Here is an 18,993-nt window from a genome sequence, read left to right as displayed (position 1 = left end):
GGGAGGGGAAAAATGAGCTGACACCAAGGGCTCAAGTGGAAAGCGGGTGTTGTGAGAATGATGAAGTCAACATATGTACTAATGTGCTGGACACAAATGACATATGTACAGATTGTGATGAGTTGTATGAGCCCCTAATAAAATGATTATTTAATAAAAAAAACATGGGATGATTTTAATTATGTAATAATATCTAATTTCTGGTAGGACAATTAGTATCCTAACCCCAAGTTATCAACCACTGGACTCCACAACCATTGGGGCAATGAACATTTCCTCACCAATCTCTAAAGCATCCAAGAGAACACTAATGTTAGACCCATCTCATTCTCACCCCTGGGGACTGAGAGTCACTGCAATACAGCAACAGTTCTTAATCATTTCAGTCTCAAGAACCTTACACATTATTGAGCTTATGTGGGTTATGTAAGAGTAAGTAAAACAACAACAAGACTGCTATAAAACTCATAGAAACCTTCATTAAACAAAATATAAAGCGTAAAGCCATTGTTTCTTGACAAATCTTCCAATCTATATATTTCTTAGAGTGGTCTTCCTATCTCTGTAAGCTTCCCCTGAAGAATTCTGCACTCTTCCATTTACACCAGGGCAAAACAGTAGTTTGGCATGCGTAAGGGACTCAACTCACGTTCCTTTGAAATGCTCTTTGAGCTTTGGGAACAGAAAAAAGTTTGAAGGAGAAAGATCCAGGCCGCAGAGTAGATGGGGTAGATGGGGTGATGTTTCCTAAGGAAACTCTCTTAGACTTCCCTTCTACCATTAATGAATGAGCACATATATTTGTGTTGGGAAAAAAAAATCCTCACCATCAATTTTCTGGCCCTTCTCTCAACAATGCAGTTTTTAATTTTCTCAAAAACTTCTTCCTGACAACCCTGTAACCATTCTTGGAGAATACTTCTTGAGATAACAACCACTTTGGAATCCCCAGAAATGGTCTCCATAACCTTCTGAGGTGACTTCTCTCTCTAATATGTAACTCGGTCACTCCAAAGCAGCGGTTCTCAACCAGTGGGTCGCGACCCCTTTGGGGGGGTCAAATGACCCATTCACAGGGGTCGCCTAAGACCATAGGAAAACACATAAATATTTCACAGTATATAATTACTTATTGCTTTGTGATTAATCACTATGCTTTCATTATGTTCAATTTGTAACAATGAAAACACATCCTGCATATCAGATATTTACCTTACAATTCATAACAGCAGCAAAATTATAGTTATGAAGTAGCAACAAAAATAATTTTTTGGTTGGGGGTCACCGCTACATGAGGGTCACGGCATTAGGAAGGCTGAGGACCACTGCTCTAAAGTGACTGTTTGAGTAGATCTCACTGAGACCAAGATCTTACTGGGAAAAATTGTAGCTTCCACTGAACACAGAGCATGTTCTCTTGACAATAAACCTGTGCACGTATGAACAGGAACTCTAGTAGCAAAGCTTTTGAATTTACTCTGCTATCTACCAACAATGACTATTTTAGAGATTAAAAATAAGAACATTAAAATATTTATAAATTCATTAAACATATTTGTAACAAACCTATTAAATGTTAACATCAGAGGGATCAAAAGTCATGTGCCGTTTAGGAAAAAACCCTCCATTTTATATGTCTGAGACAACCAGAATAGAGAAGGCAATGCCATCTTTGTGTTATTACGAAAATGATGATGACTTTACAGTCCTCTGAAAGGTTTTGGGGAACCCTAAATGTTTCTGGGTCACCCTTAAGATCCCTGACTAAGCAATGGAAATGGATGATGTGCAGGATAAATGACTTTATTGGAATAAACTCGAGATCTAGAACTAGATGCAAAAGGAAAATTAAGATTGTGGGTAATGATGCATTTTTTGAGTCTTAGAATTAAGCCGTTTTTAATATATTGAAGGGAGCTAGATGTTTATGACAGAAGAAAGGGAAGCTAAACACGCTAGATAAGCAATCTGAGACAAAGAGAAGAGGGAACTACGGGATTTATAAAGTGAGGAGAGGCTCTGAGGGAAATGTGTTAGAGCACTAAGTGCCTAGGAAACTTGTGGCAAAAACATGGAAAGACTTGGTTTTGATTCATATTTAATAAAGAACCTTCATGCGAGTGACTTGTAACAAGCTTAGACAGAAAAAGTGCCAAACTGTGTCACGTGCTCCTTTGTTTCCGCAAGCTCTCTCCGATACCTGAGGGCCTAAGGTACCGCGAAAGGACACCGTTGCTTTTTAACCCTTGAATAAAGTCCTTTGCAGCAGATTTGCCCAATGCAATCCATCATTTGATTTCTTGACTGTTGATCCATGGGCATTACTTGTGGACCCAAATAAAATTAAGTAATTAGCCATGTAAACCTTTTCTCCATTTAGCATAACGTTTCTTACTGGCCCGGTTCTGAGGAATGTTCTTTTCTTGATGTTGTGCAGACTCATGGCTGTGGTCTTTAGTCTTCATCAGCAAAAGCTTGAACTCTTCTTCACTTTCAGCAAGCAACATTTCATTTTCTTCATATTTCAGGTTGTTAGAGGTTTCCTCCAAACCCGATGCTGCTTTCTTATTCATATGGCCCAGCTTCTTGGATTATTTACTCATCATATGGATTGAACAGTATGGGGAAAGCATAAGACCCTAACAAAATTTTCCCGAGTTTAAACCATGTAGCAAACCCTTGTTATGTCCCAATAACTGCTTCTTGGTTTATGACAGGTTCCTCATGGGAACAAGCAACGGTTCCAGAACTCCCATTATTCACCACGCTCCCTGTAATCTGTGATAGTTCACACAGTCCATACTTTGCGGATAAAATAAATAATATCTTTCTGGTATTCTGTTTTCAACCGAGATCCGTCTGACATCAACAATGAAATCTGTTGCAGGGCCTCTTCGGAATCCAGCGTAGCTGTCTGACAGATCCCTGTCAATGTACGCCTGCAACTGCTTTTGAATGATCTTTAGCAACATTTCACTCATGCGTGATCATGATATTACTTGATAAGTCCGACATTCTGTTGGAACACTTTTCTTTGTAATGGGCTAAAAGGCAGATCTCACCTGGTTGGCTGGCCAGGTGGCAGTCTTTTGAATTTATTGACATAGGCAAGTGAGCGCCTCCAATACTGCATCCATTTGCCAACACGCCTCAATTGGTATGTTGTCAATTATTGGAACATTGCTTTCCACCAATGTCGTCAGTGTATCTTGGGCTTCTTCCTAAATACTATTTTCTCTTGATGCTTCTTTTGTTGTTCAACAGTTTGACTCTGTTTATTGTTGTTGCTAGTGCCATCAAGTCTGTTCTAACTCATAGGGACACTATGCACATCAGAATTAAATTCTATCTGGTTGTGTGCCATCCTCAAAAGTGTTGTAATGTTTGGATCCATTGTTGCATGTGCCAATACATTTCATTGGGGGTCTTCTCCTTTTGTGCCAACTGTCTACCCAAAGTACTGCCCTTTTCCAGCAATGCTCTCTCTTGATGACATGTCAAAGTGAAACAAAGTCTCATCATCTTCTTTTCCAAGAAGCATTTTGACCGTGCTTCTTCAAAGACATACTTGTTTATTATTCTGGTGGTCCATACTATAGTTCACATTCTTCACCAACACATAATTCAAATATATCCATTCTTCTCTAGCCTTCTTTACACACTGTCCAAATTTCACATGCATATAAGGAAATTGAAAATACCGTATAAGGAAATTGAAAATACCCTGCTTGGGTAGACACACCTTTGACCTCAATGTGCTATGTTTGCTCTTTAATATGTATTTTTAAGAGGACTTGTGCAGAAGGTTTTCCTTAAGCAATATGACATTTGATTTCTTGGTTACTACAACCATGCAGGCTGATGTTGATCCAAGCAAAATGAAATTCCTGACAACTTCTATCTTTTATTCTGTTTATCATGATATCTCCTAATCCAGTTGTGAAATGTTTTCTTTAAATGGGTTGTAATCCACATTACAGGTTGTATGCTATGTATATCACAGATTATTAATACACCTTTCTTCAATCCTGATAAACTGTTCATCATCACATGGATGACTTCTTGGATTATTTTCTCCTACTTGAATAAGTATGGTGAGAGAATACAACCTTAAAGAACACTTTTCATGATTTTAAACCATGTAGTATTCCCTTGTTCTGTTCAAATGACTCCCTCTTAGTATTTGTACAGTTTGGGTCAATGTGAGCAAAACAGAGTGTTCTAGAATTCCCATTCTTTTCAAGGCTATCCATACTTTGATCTGATCTACACAGTTGAATGCCTTTGCGTAGTTGATCAAACACAAGTAAACTTTTTTGGCACTCTCTGCTTTCAGCCACCTGACAACAGCAGTCATATCTCTTGTTCCAGGACTGCTCCTGAACTCAGCTTGAAGTTCTGGCAGCTCCTTGTCGATCTACTAATACTAAAGCTTCAGTAGCTTTGGGACTATCTTTAGAAAAAATGTACTAACATGCGATATTCATAATATTGTTCTATAATTTTCACATACTTTTGGGTCACTGTTCTTTGGTGACCCAAATATAGATCTCTTCCAGTTGGGTGGTCAGATAGCTGTCTTCAAATTTCTTCATAGAGATGAGTAGGCGTTTCCAGTGCTTCACCAGCTTGTTGAAACATTTCAATTGGTATTCTGTTAAATCCTGGATCTTTGCTTTGGCTCATGCCTTCAGTGCAGCTTGGGATTCTCCTTTTACTACTTCATATACTTTCCGTACTTTGAAATGGTTGAACATGAACCATTTCTCTCTGGCATGGTGGCTGTGTATGCCTTCGATCTTCTATTGACGCCTCCTGCCGTTTTCAATATTTGAATCTTTTAATACTACCTGTTTTGCGGCTTGAATTTTTCTTCAATTCTCTCAGCTTGATGATGATTGTGTTCTTTTGATTGGTTTTCTAACTCTAGGTCTTTGCACATTTCATTATAATATCTGACTTTTGACAATTTTGTATAGATTTTTTTTCCCCATTGATTCTTCCATTTGCTTCAGCTACCTTACCTTCAAGAGCAAGTTTCAGAATCTCTTCTGATATTCTCTATGGTCCTTTCTTTCTATTTTGTCTTTTGAACGATCTTTTGCTTTCTTTATGTATGATGTTCTTCATATCACCCCAGGACTCCTCAAGTGTTCTGTCACTATTTTCCATGTACCTCAAATCAGATCTTAAGATGTTTTCAAAGTTTAGGTGGAACATACTCAAGGTTGCATTTTGGCTCTTGTGGACTTGTTTTAATTTTCTTCAACTTCAACCTGAACTTATATAAAAAGGAATTGATGGTTTGTTCCATAACCCACTCTGGCCTTGTTTGGGTTGATGACATCCCCCAGATGTATTCGATTTATCCCAGCATATGTCAGCAGGTGAGGTCCATTTCTATGCTTGCCATTTACATTGTTGAAAAAAGTATTTTCCATGAAGTCATGGATATGGAAAATCTTCCATGAGGTTCACAGCTTCATTTCTAGGCCATATTTTACAACTTCTGACCCTTCTATTGTTTCCAACTTTTGCAACCCAATAGCTAATAATTACCAATGAATCATGATTGCTTGTTTGATCAAGTTCAGATTGAAGAATTTGGTAAAAATATTCAATTTCTTCATTGTCAGTGTTAGTGGTTGGTGTTTAATTTGAATATTCGCTGCACCTACTTGTAGGTGTATAGTTATTATACCAGACACAAACCATGGTATTTCCAATGGCCTCACATGCATGTGAAAGTTGGACATTGAATAAGGAAGACTGAAGAAGAACTGATATGTTTGAATCACAGTGCTGGAAATTGAAAGTATTGTGGAATATCGAAAGTATCGTGGAATGTTACAAGAACAAACAAATCTATCTTGGAAGAAGTTTGGCTAGAGTGCTCATTGGAGGTAAGGAGGTTAAGACTTGATCTTACATACTTTGGACATGTTGTCAGGAGAGACCAGTCCCTGGACAGGACACCCTGCTTGGTAGAGTGGAGGGGGAGCAAAAAAGAGGCAGGTCCTCAAGGAGATGGATGGACACAGTGGCTACAACAATGGGCTCAGGCCGAGGAACAACTGTGAGGGTGGTGCAGGATGTGGCATGTTTCCTTCTGTTGTGCATAAGGTTGCTATGCGTCTTTTACAACCCGAGGGTCTTCTATCCCAGCACTAGATAAGCGAGATGAGATTAGACAGTGTGTCTCTATTATTCACAAGGTTTTCACTGGCCGGTTTTCATTAGTGGTGGCAAAACCTTCGTCAACAGAATTACACACAATCCACCACAGTAGAATAAACTGTCAGACTACTAGTGGAAATTCAATTTAGAAGAGCTTTTTAAAATATATATATTTTTCCTTCTGGTTAATGTTGCTAGAAAGAAGCCTGTTCTCTAGACCTGAACCTTAGCCTTTATACCCCGTGCCAACGTTATACCCATTTCCCTTTATACCCATACCGGCTCCTGCCTACAGCCTAGAACCCAAGCCTTTAGATCTTTGGTAGAAGAAAGCATATCCCTTCAACCGCTTCCTTTCTCCAAGTTGGTGGGCACTTCTCAGTGTAACAACATTGGCAGGCACCTGGTTCACTCTTCTGAAGCTTAAACTCAACTCAACCCCCATGAGTACCCAGGACCCACATCTGATTTGCACTTTCTCATATTCATCTTGTGAAACTCAGCCTATTATTCTACTTTGTTCCTTCCTCCTTCCCCCGCTCCCTTGCTCATGTCCTCCTCCTCTTATTCCTCTCTTCTTCATCTTTCCCTCTCTTCCACTCTTCTTTCTTGATTATTATTATCATTTTGTATCTTGGCTTCTCATAAAAAGTATTCTTTCCCTCCTAACATGTTTGATAAGGCAGCAATCAGTTATCTCCTGAAAGTTCAACAGGTTAGACTCATGATGAGTCCCTCTACGTGGGATCACCATTGACATGAATCTTGTAATAATAATCATTTGGCTTTACAATTCCATCATTCTTTAGTCTAAATGTACTGCCATATCCTGAATAATGGACCCGTTTCCTTGGATCTGTTGCACATTGTAGGGAGACCCATGTGCATCAGAATAGGACTGTGCTCCCTGGGTTGTCCATGGCTGACATTTCAGAAGTAGATCACCAAGCCCTTTCAGATGGATTTGAACTTGCAATCTCTCAGTGAACAGCTGAGTGTGCTGTTTGCTCCACCCAGGGGTCCCTTTTACTAGAACAGGAACATCCTCACAGCAAGACTTTTTCCAAAAGTCTAGTTAAATTCAGATCATCTCTGTTTGCAGAATTTCCCTGATCCATTATAATAGAAAATTGTTTATGAATACAACTATGTTTTGATTTAACAAAATTTAAAAAATAGCTTCATTGTAACAACAATTGTGGCATCGGAAAGCATTTCTCCGAGCACTGGGTGAAAGCCTAGTGCTAGTCCTCCAAGCCAAATCAGCGGGTCTCTAGTGCTGTGCTCAAAGGATCATTTTGCAATCTTAGTTCTACAGAACTCAATTATTATTTTATAGTATTTCCCTTTCCTTCATTTCTCATTGATAGTGGGACCACCACTTTCTCTGCCCATAGTCCTTCACCTCTAGAGCATATCAAACCCAATTATTAATCTCTTTTGTCATTCCACCTTTTCTTCCAAAGCAGTATCTTCAATGACCACGTGACCTGCATGATTTCTGTGATTCCTGTAAGACACTGGTTCAGAGTCAGACCTTACCAGCACTCTCACTAACTTATCATTTCTGTTTCTCTTTTCACACATAGTTGATATGAATTGTTTGGTTTTAGAAAAACATTTTTGCATTTCTGTAATAAGAATCTGATTGAGAGCTCTTAGGTGGAATTATTGAAAGGAAATTACTTTTATTTCTAAGTTAGCTATTCATTCATTAAAGAGTGAAGATTAATGATTTGCTTTCTTTCCTTGGGAGGGCTGTATTTGTTTAGTTTCATTATTTAAAAAGAGAATTACATAGTTTTGAGATATTCAATGTGTGTGAGATACTGTTTTCTATGTTAGATATATTATTGTCATAATATCTTTAGGTATTGAATATTTAAGATACATTATAAGTTGGGCAAAATTTCTTCCCAAAGTGTACTGATTAATATTCTTCTAAAAGCTTAATTATTAAAAACGTGGAAAAGTCTTAGGTTACATAATAGAAATAAAGACATGCTTTGGAAAAATTTAAAATTTGTGTAAGGGTTGCTAATTTGAGTCGAAGCAATATAATTTTAAGATATTAAGAGTTATAAGTTAGGAATGAATTTTGCACATAACTGTCTTAACTGGTAAACTGTTTTGCCTGTGATTACTAGAAATATGGAAAATTACCATTACCAATGAAACTATATAGCTTTCAAAGGGTATATATTTTCTCCTCTTCCCACATAGGTTTTAGATAATGATCATAAACTCTAATACTGTATCTGTCAGTTAGAATCAGTACTACTAAATATTATGATGGCAAGTAGAAGCACTGCTATTAAATATTCAAAATATAAAGGATGCAACTTGACCTCTTCTTCCTGTAGAGAGAATGCATCCTCAGGAGCACGCAAAACAATTCTATGCACCTGAATTTTCCACAGTGACCCAATAAAAGTTCATTCTTCTGAAGGACAGCATCTCTTCTATGATATAGATATATCTATCTATCACACGCACAGTATTTCTCCAGCTGTATATAAACTTTCAAAGATCCACTCGCCTTTTTTTTCTTTCTGTTCAGCTGCCTTTTCATTTTCCCTCTGACTAGTCCCATAATGTTCAGGAAAAGTACCAAGAATAATAAATCCAAATCTCTGTATAAAATATACCTTCATGACACACTCAAGCTGGAAATCACAGGAACCAATAAAAATGCAGGCAGCCTACTGATAATGAGGTCAGAAATACAAATAAATTTACTTTTAATGAAGACTGGAGGCACAGTAATCAAAGTGTTAAAATTCATTTCATGCATATCTCATTTGCTTCTTAGCTGATATTTACCACGCAATTCTGTGAGAAAGTAGAGGCCTAAGATGCTCCAGATAAATGGCTCAATTAATTGTACAGAGGTAGACCTCTTTGAGCTGAGCCAGAGCTGTGAGCTCTTTATTAAAAGCACTATTCTGTAGCCCATAACCTTGTTCCTTGACTCCTCTCTGGTTTCCAATTTAAACAAGTCCCCATGCGGCCTGCTCTAAAGGGCTTTGTCTCCCTGTCATTGTTAAGAGAGCGGAGGCATCCTGGAAGTGTGAAATCAGACCTCATGAGTTGAACGGTTCCCCAGGGAACGCGGGACTGCGCAGAAGGTCAAAGTCATGGGCCGGACCATCTAAAAGTGTCTGATCGCCGGTCTGTGACACAGCAAGTGGGGAGGGGGCGGGTAGAATGAAGAGGATTGAAATTGAACACATCTTAATTAAAGCCCACAGACAGCAAAACAAAATGTTTTCTAGGCAGCCTGTCAAATGGGGCTTAAATTTAGCTCTGCTAATGAATCTGAGCTGCTAACTCTTATTTCTTAAGATAATAAGACTCTCCCTGAAGCTGATAAAAAACAACAACAACACAACAACAAAAACACAAAACTGTATCATGTCTTTTTCTGCTATTTTGTTACTTAAATATTTTCTAACAATGAAGACAGTTTTCCTGAAGGAAAAAAAAAAAACCCACGGGGAAGTCTATGCAAACGCAAGGGTAGGAAACATCTCTCTTAATAACGAGCGGGCTTCCAGACATCGGGCTGGGTGAGTTTAAGTCTGTAGGCAGAGGTTCGCTTGAGAAAAAGATATGCTCATTTAATGGGATGCCATCCGTGACAGAGTCTGTTAATGGTAAAATGCTCTCTTTCTCTCTCTCTCCCCCCTTCGTTTTCTGAAAGAGAGGGTGCATTAATTTGAGAGATCAATTCACCTGGGGTGGAGACGTTTTATATGAATGTACCTTCTAATAGAGTGAATAGGTAGGTAGGGCATCCTTTCAAAGGGTTTCACAGTTCTCCCATAGCGTGGTTTCTGAAACGGAGTGGCTGGTCTCCCTGGGGAGGTGGTGACCCCGTCCTTGGGACTCAAAAAAACACCACAGGGGGAAATGAAGGGGAGACGCTGAGGAGAAGAACCCCTTTCTCTTAGTACTTGAAAGACCCCATAGACCAGGTCTAAGTACTCAGCAAAGAAAGCTTCCCTCAGTCTAGAAGACTTTCCATGTTCTGTTGAAAGCTGAAGGAATTAGGTCCTGGCCAAGGAAAAGGAGCATTAGAAGCGAGAAAAGACGATTCCCAGCGTGCACTATTTCCGACCACCGTGGAAATGAAGGAAAAGAAAGAAAAGAAAGAAAAAGCCCCCCTCTCTGGTCTTTCTCTCCTCACCATCCGTCCAGTCCAAGAAACACTGGGTGCAGTTGGGGGAGGGTCTTGCCCAGTGAGTGTGCATGGGGCCAGGCGGTCTCTAGGTTTAGCCTTGACCGTGCAGAGAAACATTAACCTTTTCACTGGTTAGCTGAAAGGCCAAGTAAGTTGTACTGAGCAGTATTTCTCCAGGACCCAAGCTTCCCCCCCTCCCCACCACATTTGGCTGACCAACTTCTAAATCCAGAGGGCCACTTTCTCAGGCTGTGAAAGGCTGCCCACAATTCGACTGAAATTTCAATCCACTCTTGTGGCTCTCTCAATGCATGTGTATGTGTGGGAGTTGTAAATTGAGGCCTTAACCACCAGAGTTAATCTCTTTTTAAAATCTGTATTAACCTTAATGATTTGAAGTGCACTGTCCAACACTGGTCTATTGAGATGGAAGAAAAAACTACCCTCGACTATCAACAGTTTATTAGAGGCTTAACTGAAGTGACCTACTGTAGTAGTTGTTCAGCTGAACAAGGGTAGAGGCTTTTTGTGGAAAGAGAAAGAATTGAGGGTTTCATTAAAAAGTAATTTGTGCTTTATAGTCACTCATTCAAAGAGCGTCTCAATTGCTCTTTATTCACACAGAGTTAATACAGTATCACAATGTTTCTCAATGAATGTGCAGTAACAAAAGAAAAAAATTTACGCTTTGAAAGGGAAAAATTCTTTGTAACTGCAGTAAGGATGGATGGCTACTTAAAAGATTATAGCATCTTTCTCTCCTGTGCCAGAGTTTCATGATGGGGTATTATAATTTTCAAATCTCAGCTTAAACAGTGAAAGTTTAACTTATTACTCTGTGTTCCTACCATTAAAAACATTTCTCTGATAGCGCACAGTTGGCCAAATCTTAAAATTGACTAGGAAAAAAGTTGTCTGCTGTCACCCCCAAATTTCGTAATAATAGCCAACTTCCTTTTTGGATCAGGTCAGAAAATATTCTTGGCTTTGCACAGAGTTATCAGTGATTTAAAACCTCCTGCTCCATCCACCACACTCTTAAATGGAGGTGAACTTGAGGATTTGAGGACAGCACAAGTCCCTCGTCACAAACTGCGGCTTAAGATCTTGTAGGGCTCGACTACCGTGATACACTGATATGTCACATTTGAATGTGCTACTCTGCAGAAGCCAGAGATAAGTGCACGGAGAGGCCATTCGGACCCCAAACCCGATGACAAAAACCCAGAAAAATAAATCAGCATATATATATTTATGCTTTGCAGAAGTGAAGCTTATATAAAATGTTGGTGGCATATTCAGACACTCCTGAGTTAAAGATCCGATCCCCATTTTTTGCTACTGTAACAAATGGAACACAGGCCACAAAAGGTTCAAGAGTGAACAAGGTCAAAGATGGAATGATTCTCTTTTCCTGAATAGTTCAACATCTCTCTTGTTCAATTCCAAGCACATTAGACTATAAGGTCAGCTTGAAATGAGGAATCATTAGATTTATAGCCCGAAAACTTGAGGGGGGGGGAAATGGAGAATTTGTTTTTTACTGTTCCCCAAATCAACGTTCATTTTATCAGCATTATGTCTCCTTGTATCTCTAGGGAAAAGACTATTGTTGGTCACATTAATTTACACAGAACCATTAGGAGAGCAATATCTCTATTTTTCCCATCTTGGAGAGAACCTGTATTTTAGCTTCCATAGTGGTGGATAGGCCAGCTGGGTTAACATGGTTTGCATATTCATGAAGTTTAAAAGCCATGACAGCTTCTTTCCAAGAGCAGATAAACTTATATAAATGCATTCAACTTGCTCAAATGGGCAGGTATCTAAGCTTTGAAGTAAAAGGCACTTGTATTTTTTAATAACAAATTACTATGTCTAGATTAATTCTATTATAACTTTACCAGCAATATTTTTTAAAAGAAGAAATTGAATAAATCTAAATGTGACTATTTAGTAAAAAGAGTTAAGTCAGCATATATGCAAAAAGATGACAAACTATTGTTTCTCCCACCACTTCCAGGCATGCCTCTTTTGAAAGAATATTTGACAGTTTTTATTATCTTCTTGGTTACAAATGAGCTGATAATTATCTCTTTAAAGAAACTATATATTCTCACATTTTTATCACACAATAAATAGTCACTTGATAATATGCAAATACTAAAATTGAAGAATATTGTCATTTTGGAGCTAACATCTGCTATTTTAATTTTAAGGCATGCTACCTTTTAATTTGGTTTTGATTCTATCAATTGAATTAAAGAATATAACAATATAAGGATTTCTCAGATAGTAAGAAAAGTACATTCCTTCCCTTCAAATAAGTCAATTATTTATTTAGAGTCATTTTGCTGAACATTTAGCAAGAGTAAGCATATTTCCACAAGTAATAATTAGACAATTTCAGGTACACTATAAAAATTAGTCAACTCTACCATATTTACTATCCATCTTTTGAGATGGATAATTTATGGAATGTTACAAATCTCCATATATCATTACAAAATCAAATAATAAAGGAATGGTCACAGTTGCTGACTAAAAACGAAACAAGGGATTAATGGAAACACAGCCGCCAGGTTATTTGTGAACATGTCATACCAGCAGCGGTATTCAAATCAGGGCGCTTTCAATTAAGCAAATTTAGAGGTGGGATTCATGTGGGGATATTTGGAGGCCTTTTTATGGTTTTAAAAAAAATGATAACAATTTCCATGCTCTCTCAGTAACTTGGACAGCTGAAGAACTGGATCAGAAACCCCAATACCAAGTGACTGAGTATGATGCTGCTAAGCTTTCCAGTGAACCACATACCCAGATTGCATGCATCTGAGTTCCTCATGTTCTGGTTCTGTGATCTCGTCCGAGGGCAGGTGAGACTAGCTGAGTGAAGATGAGATCATATGATGGGACCCAAAAGCTATACCCACTCTGTTGCTTGAACGCTGGAGAAGATGACACTAAAAAGTTACTTTGCTTCTTACTATTTCTTTTAAATAGATCACCTTGTCTTATAAAAAGACAAAACCAAACCAGTGACTGTATAAAAATTGGGAGGCTAGCAGATTTTTGCCAGATTAACCCTTACCTTTATATTTCAAGGATTTACTTTGATGATCCAATAGGATAAAATGCCAATTTAGATTATTCCTGGTGTGGAACTCGCATGACAATGGGTATATGCCAGAGACCCTGCCAGCTCCTTACCTGTGACGTCAGCAGCCATCAGCCCTTCAGCTCTGATTACTTTCACTTGGAGGAATCCCACGTCTTTCAGGTTGTGGAATATCCGCAACGGGCTCTGAAAGACCCCAACATCAGTGTTAGAGATGAGGTCCTAATACATCCCAAACAGTGTGCTGAGAAACAGTAAGCGTTATGGTCTCTCTCAAGATGATGCCTAAGTGGTTCAAAGGGTCATTTGAATATAATTACTCGTCAGTGTACTCTTCCATCAACACACACACACACACACACACACACATATACACAGGCAAACACACACACATATTCGTACCAACATATTTATGTAGATATTTGTGGCGGCGTAAGTAGATTTGAAAAAAACAAAAAGACCATGACATTTCATCCCTCGACATGAGCCTCAGTGGAAGGTGGATATAAATGGTCTGTAAGGCTATGTCTGCTTTCTTCCTTGAGCTTCCCCTCCACAGCGCACCAAGCAACCTTTTATCTGTGGGTGTGGTTGGCTTGGAGACTAAGGACTCCGGTATTGAATCTTAAATTGTTGGTTGTATAACACACTACACTTTGGGGATAAGAAAGTGAACATTACACTAATGATTTTTTTTCCTGGCACTTTCTTCATGTTGAGTTTTAGAAATTGCTTGTGTGCGATGAGAGTTAAATCATCTGAAGACTATCTTGTGATAGTTAATTCAAACGAAGTCTGTTGTTCTATACATCTAGTCAGCAAAAGACATATAAGAGTTCATTCCGATAAATGACATTGCTGACTAACAATAACTTCAAAAGTCAACAGTGATGCTCCTGAAATGTGTCATTGCATTCTGTACATTCTACACGGTATAGAAATGGAAGGATATGAACGGTGGGAGAAGAACACGGTCTAAATTATACAGTTGATTTCACGTCATAAATCAAAGTCCACACTCTTGCCCCTGATCCTTCACCAGTAGTTCTTGCAGGGATTAAAAGAGGGGCACCAAGACAATGACCCTGCAGGCTAATCCATGGGCATAATTACCTAGTCAAATAAACCTAGAAAGGACCAATATGCATTTATTTCTTTTTGCTTCATAAGAGATCAGCATTTCTACTCAGGAAAGCCAACATGCTTCTGTACCATAATCTCTACAATGCCTCACGACCAGGGAGTACACTATAATAAAGCTATCTACTAAAATATTATCAAAGAGCATTCTCAGAGTCTTATTAATAAAATGAGAGTACCGACAAACACAAGCACAGTGATCTATGAACTTTATCAGTCCCATATGACTGAGCATTGTTTACACTGAAGTTCAAACCTTGCTATACAGAGAGCAGCAACTTTAGATACAGGTGTAATCTCATAGCCTACCTTTTTTAAAAAAATAGTGTTTATCACAAGGATTAACTCTTAATCTCTTATTATTTCTAAACAGCTGTTTACCATCCCAAATCTGCTTACATTCACCAGGTGACAGGGTTCACTGAAAATGCATTATGCCCTCCGTTCCTAAAAATCAAGAGTTTCCTGGGTGTGGATGTGGGGGTGAATTTAGATAGCACTGCCATTATCCAGAGGTTTGCAGGAATGCTGGTTTCCTAATGCAGCAGGGTCAAGTTTGGGAAGCTTTGGCCTTATCTCAGAGCTTACTCAACATTCTAAATCACATAAGGTTTCCTATCCTATTAGTGAGGAACAGTTTTATTCACAGGTGTCTGTACTTTAATTTTCAGGAGTCATGTAAAGCAAGTGTCATTGTTACTAAAACATGTATCACCGCACCTCCTGTGTGAGAATTGTCTCATACTGGGAACCCCATCCACAGACATATTGTCTTCTGGTGCTTCAGCTCCGATGCTTTGGGGGTACTTATTGTTTGAGGGTTTCCTTTCTTCCAGTCATCTGACACTCAGTAGCTTATTGCAAATGTCAAATATCCAGGCCAGTGCATTATAATAATCAAACCCATAGCTGCCGAGTTGATTTTGGCACATAGTGACCCGAGCGAACCTAGTGCAGTGGCCCCATAGTTCCCTAGATGGTAAATCGGTAGGGAAACAGAGTCACATCTCTCTCCTGTGGAGTGGCTGGGGGCCTCGAACCTGCAGATCTGTTGGTTCGTAGCCCAGCCAGTAACCACTGCATCAGCAGGGCTCTCTTCGGATAAAGAGAGGAATGACATAAAATAGAAAATAACAAAAGTATTTGTTTATGAATATAACGTTAAACGCTTCATAGGAGGTATTCCGGCTTTGTTATTTATGGTTCTTTTCAAAGCCTCCAAACCTGGGATGGCTTCTGACGCCAGAAATTTCCATAGAAGAGGAATCTATGATTTGCTGTGAATCCTTTCAGCCTTCAATAGATGGGAAAAGATTGAAATGCTCTGGAGAGGAGTCCTCTTTATTTTTTTAATGAAAGGCTGTATAATATATTTTCTCTATGGCTGCAGCAGCTGTCAGGGGGAGCATTGCAGTTCAGCTCTATTATGGGAGAGGCAATACCCCATCCTATGGCATCGAGATGCTCTGAGGGGCCAGAGCTGATTGACAGCTTGTCACCGTGACGTCTTATTCCATCTCTGTTATGGAGAAAATTAATGTCACACCACCAGCCTTATGACTCGCTGTCATCTTAGAACCGCTCACCTTTTATCAATGCTCCAAATAACATTTCAAGCCCATCGTCTCACGGTGGACAATCTGGTCAAGGGACATTAAATCGGATGACTGTGAAATGTCATAATAAAAATGGAATGCTAACAACTTCTTCTCTAAACTAGCTCCTCTGGTTTTTAAACTGTGACAAGGGGGAGCAAGGGTTCAGCATACCCGTTCTGAAAAGGTCATACAATCGCTCTTGGTCTACTACCCATTACTAACTGGCCCCCATTGACCTTCTCTCCTTCCCTCCCCCCAAAAGAAGAAAAAAAGAAAAATGGAATTAGCCATCTTTTCAGAAACGTGGTGATCAAATAATGACTCACACAGTAATGTCTGTTTAATTTGTGGGGCTTCGATGCTTAGCAATGAACAGCTAAATGACAACAACGAAGAGTGGATTTGGTTTCTTTTTTCTTTCTTTCTCCCCAGTGCTGTTTCACACAAGTGTGGGAGGAATTCATGGGTATTCCTGACCACAATCCCTAAGTTTAGCATAAACTTTTAAAGACTTGTGCTCTTATAGGGAAATGTAAATAATTCTCGTAAGGAATTCAACAACCTGTGTTTTATAGTTCTCAGAAACAGTGGTCTTTCAGACACAATATTGAATTTGTTCACTTGGCCATCTGAGTTATAAAAAAAGGGAATATGTTGAAACCCTAAGATGTAGGTTTTTGTCCTTGAATTGCTAGGAGTAAATTTGACATATAGGCTATATTGAATGTTGGAGTTTCTTAGCAAGTGGGTCTATGGAAGGTGATACTGGCCTATGTCAGAAATTCAGGGTTCAGTTGCTCTATTTATATCTATTTTGTGTTTAATATTTTGAGCATCATAGAATCTGACCATTAGCTGGTCCATTCTCATGTGATTTTATATCTAATCAAGAAAATAAGGTGCATTTGAAAGAAGATATAGGAACAAATCTTTAAATTCTGAATGGAAATGATTTAAGAAAGTCTATCCAGCAAAAAAAAAAAAAACAGAGAGAGAGAGAGGGAATCAATAAGAACTGGATTATCTCTAATTATATAGGCAGCAGTATCATTCTAATATATGAGGGAGTATCAATGTATGAATCTATCAAATATAGTACTGTAATACCTAGCAGGAATTTTATATTAATATACCAATTAAGTCCATGGAACTTTTTTAAAAATTCATATAGATTCCTTCTGGTCAGAAGAGTATGTTTTGGTGGGTACCAAAATGTGAAAGAATTTCCATAATTGCAATCCTCTATGATAAGATGCCGCACAATACCTGAGGCTCTTATTCAGCTTAAAAATATATACTATTTAGCCTTGCAAAGTCACCTCTATTAAACTGTTTATGATAACACCTCTGGTGGATGACTTGTACAAGCATTAGCAGACAGCTGATTCGGGGGAGATAGGCCGAATAAATTTGCTGAAGCGCACATCCTGCTAATCTGTTTGAAGAATATTGTAGGGCATTAGTACCAGCACTTCATGTTATCTGCACAACCTGATAAGGTACATCTTTATTAAATTCAGTTATTGAAAGGATGTCAGTCAGCAAATAGGAATATTTTAAAATCTAAAAAAAAATTAAGCGGCTCTTTGTCAGTTGGAGCTTGGTTTCATGGCTGTCTAGAGAAGCCTTCTCAACACCTGGCAGCATCATACAATACAAGCTTTGTGGTTTTAAGGGGGAATGCTTTCACTCCAGCGACACTGACCTGTGTGTGCTGCCATTGAAGGGCAATGGTGGAGTAAGAGCTCCCCTCCCTGTTGGCAGGGGAGAACTGCATAGTGGCAGAGGAGAGGCACCTTGCCAAGAGGCCGGGGTGGGTGGTGGGTGGGGGGGTGGATGTGGGTGCCACTCTGCACAAGCTGAGGAGGGTAGTTGTTGGAGTGACTCCCTGTCCCACCCTGTCACTCCACACTCCATCAAAAGGAAAGGAGGCTTTGTTTTCATTCTATTTGACGTTCGGCTACGAAATCATCCAAGAAAGAAAACCTGGCTATTTTTTTTCTTTCCCCCAAGTAGTTGAAAATAAAAATCATTTGAACGAATACTCTCTAGTTACCAAGCTACTAATTAAAGTGAGTGCCATTAGCTCCTTTTCATACTTGCAAAGACAAAGACATCTTAATTGCCACCGCGAAGAGTGAAGGAGTTATTGTTCAGGGGAGATTGCTGGGTTAACTTTCCTTGGTGGAAACTTCCCTGCACGATTCTACTGCTTGTAAAAGTCCCCGGGGAAAACTGCAGAGCCCCCAGAGACCGGGAGATGGCGGTAGGGAAGGCCAGGCTGTCTGCAAAGGCCGGGTTCCGCTGTGTTCTCGCAGGCTCTTGCTTCCCACAGCTGCCTCAGCACAGGTCCCACCAGGTGCATTATTTACACCATCAAGCCATCGCCGACCCCAGCAGGAGGAGGGTTACATACGTACATATCTCTTTAATATCGCCTCCCGTTCTTTCTGGTCCTCCAGGGAGTTGCCGGAGAGGTCAGAGATACAGACGGTGGCCGAAGCCGTCAGGGTGACCAGCAGCACCAGGTGTCCCGCGCCCTCTTCCAGCTGCAACTCCAACTTGTGCGTCTGTTCCCTACTGAGGGCTGACAGGTCGACCTGGCACCTGGAAATGAATGTTTGGAATCAGCAAGTAGCTTTCTTCTGCTTTGAGAACTATAAAACTCAGATCAATGGGGAAAACACATCAACAGCAAGAGGATTCCTACCATTGAGAGAATATGCCTTTCCTGTCCACTGACTTCCTTCACAAAGTTCAGACCGTGATTAAAAAAA

At 39.4% G+C, this 18,993-nt stretch overlaps 1 protein-coding gene across 1 annotated transcript in view; it reads right to left on the bottom strand.

Moving 5' to 3' along the window:
* MCTP1 (multiple C2 and transmembrane domain containing 1) overlaps positions 1-18,993 on the bottom strand; it is a 337,725-nt gene that overhangs the window by 221,311 nt on the left and 97,421 nt on the right. Inside the window, exons 8-9 of the mRNA XM_045285196.1 lie at positions 18,637-18,823; positions 13,571-13,664 (exon numbers count right to left, since the gene is read on the bottom strand). Of these exons, the coding sequence (XP_045141131.1) occupies positions 13,571-13,664; positions 18,637-18,823 (281 nt within the window). The remainder of the gene's footprint in view (positions 1-13,570; positions 13,665-18,636; positions 18,824-18,993) is intronic.

This window comes from Echinops telfairi, unplaced genomic scaffold (genome assembly GCF_000313985.2).
Source record: "Echinops telfairi isolate 266 unplaced genomic scaffold, ASM31398v2 ScPeMD7_7469;HRSCAF=8507_1, whole genome shotgun sequence".
Lineage (NCBI taxonomy): Eukaryota > Metazoa > Chordata > Mammalia > Afrosoricida > Tenrecidae > Echinops > Echinops telfairi.
Note: the sequence above shows the minus strand (reverse complement) of the source record. Positions and strands in the feature narration are given on the sequence as shown.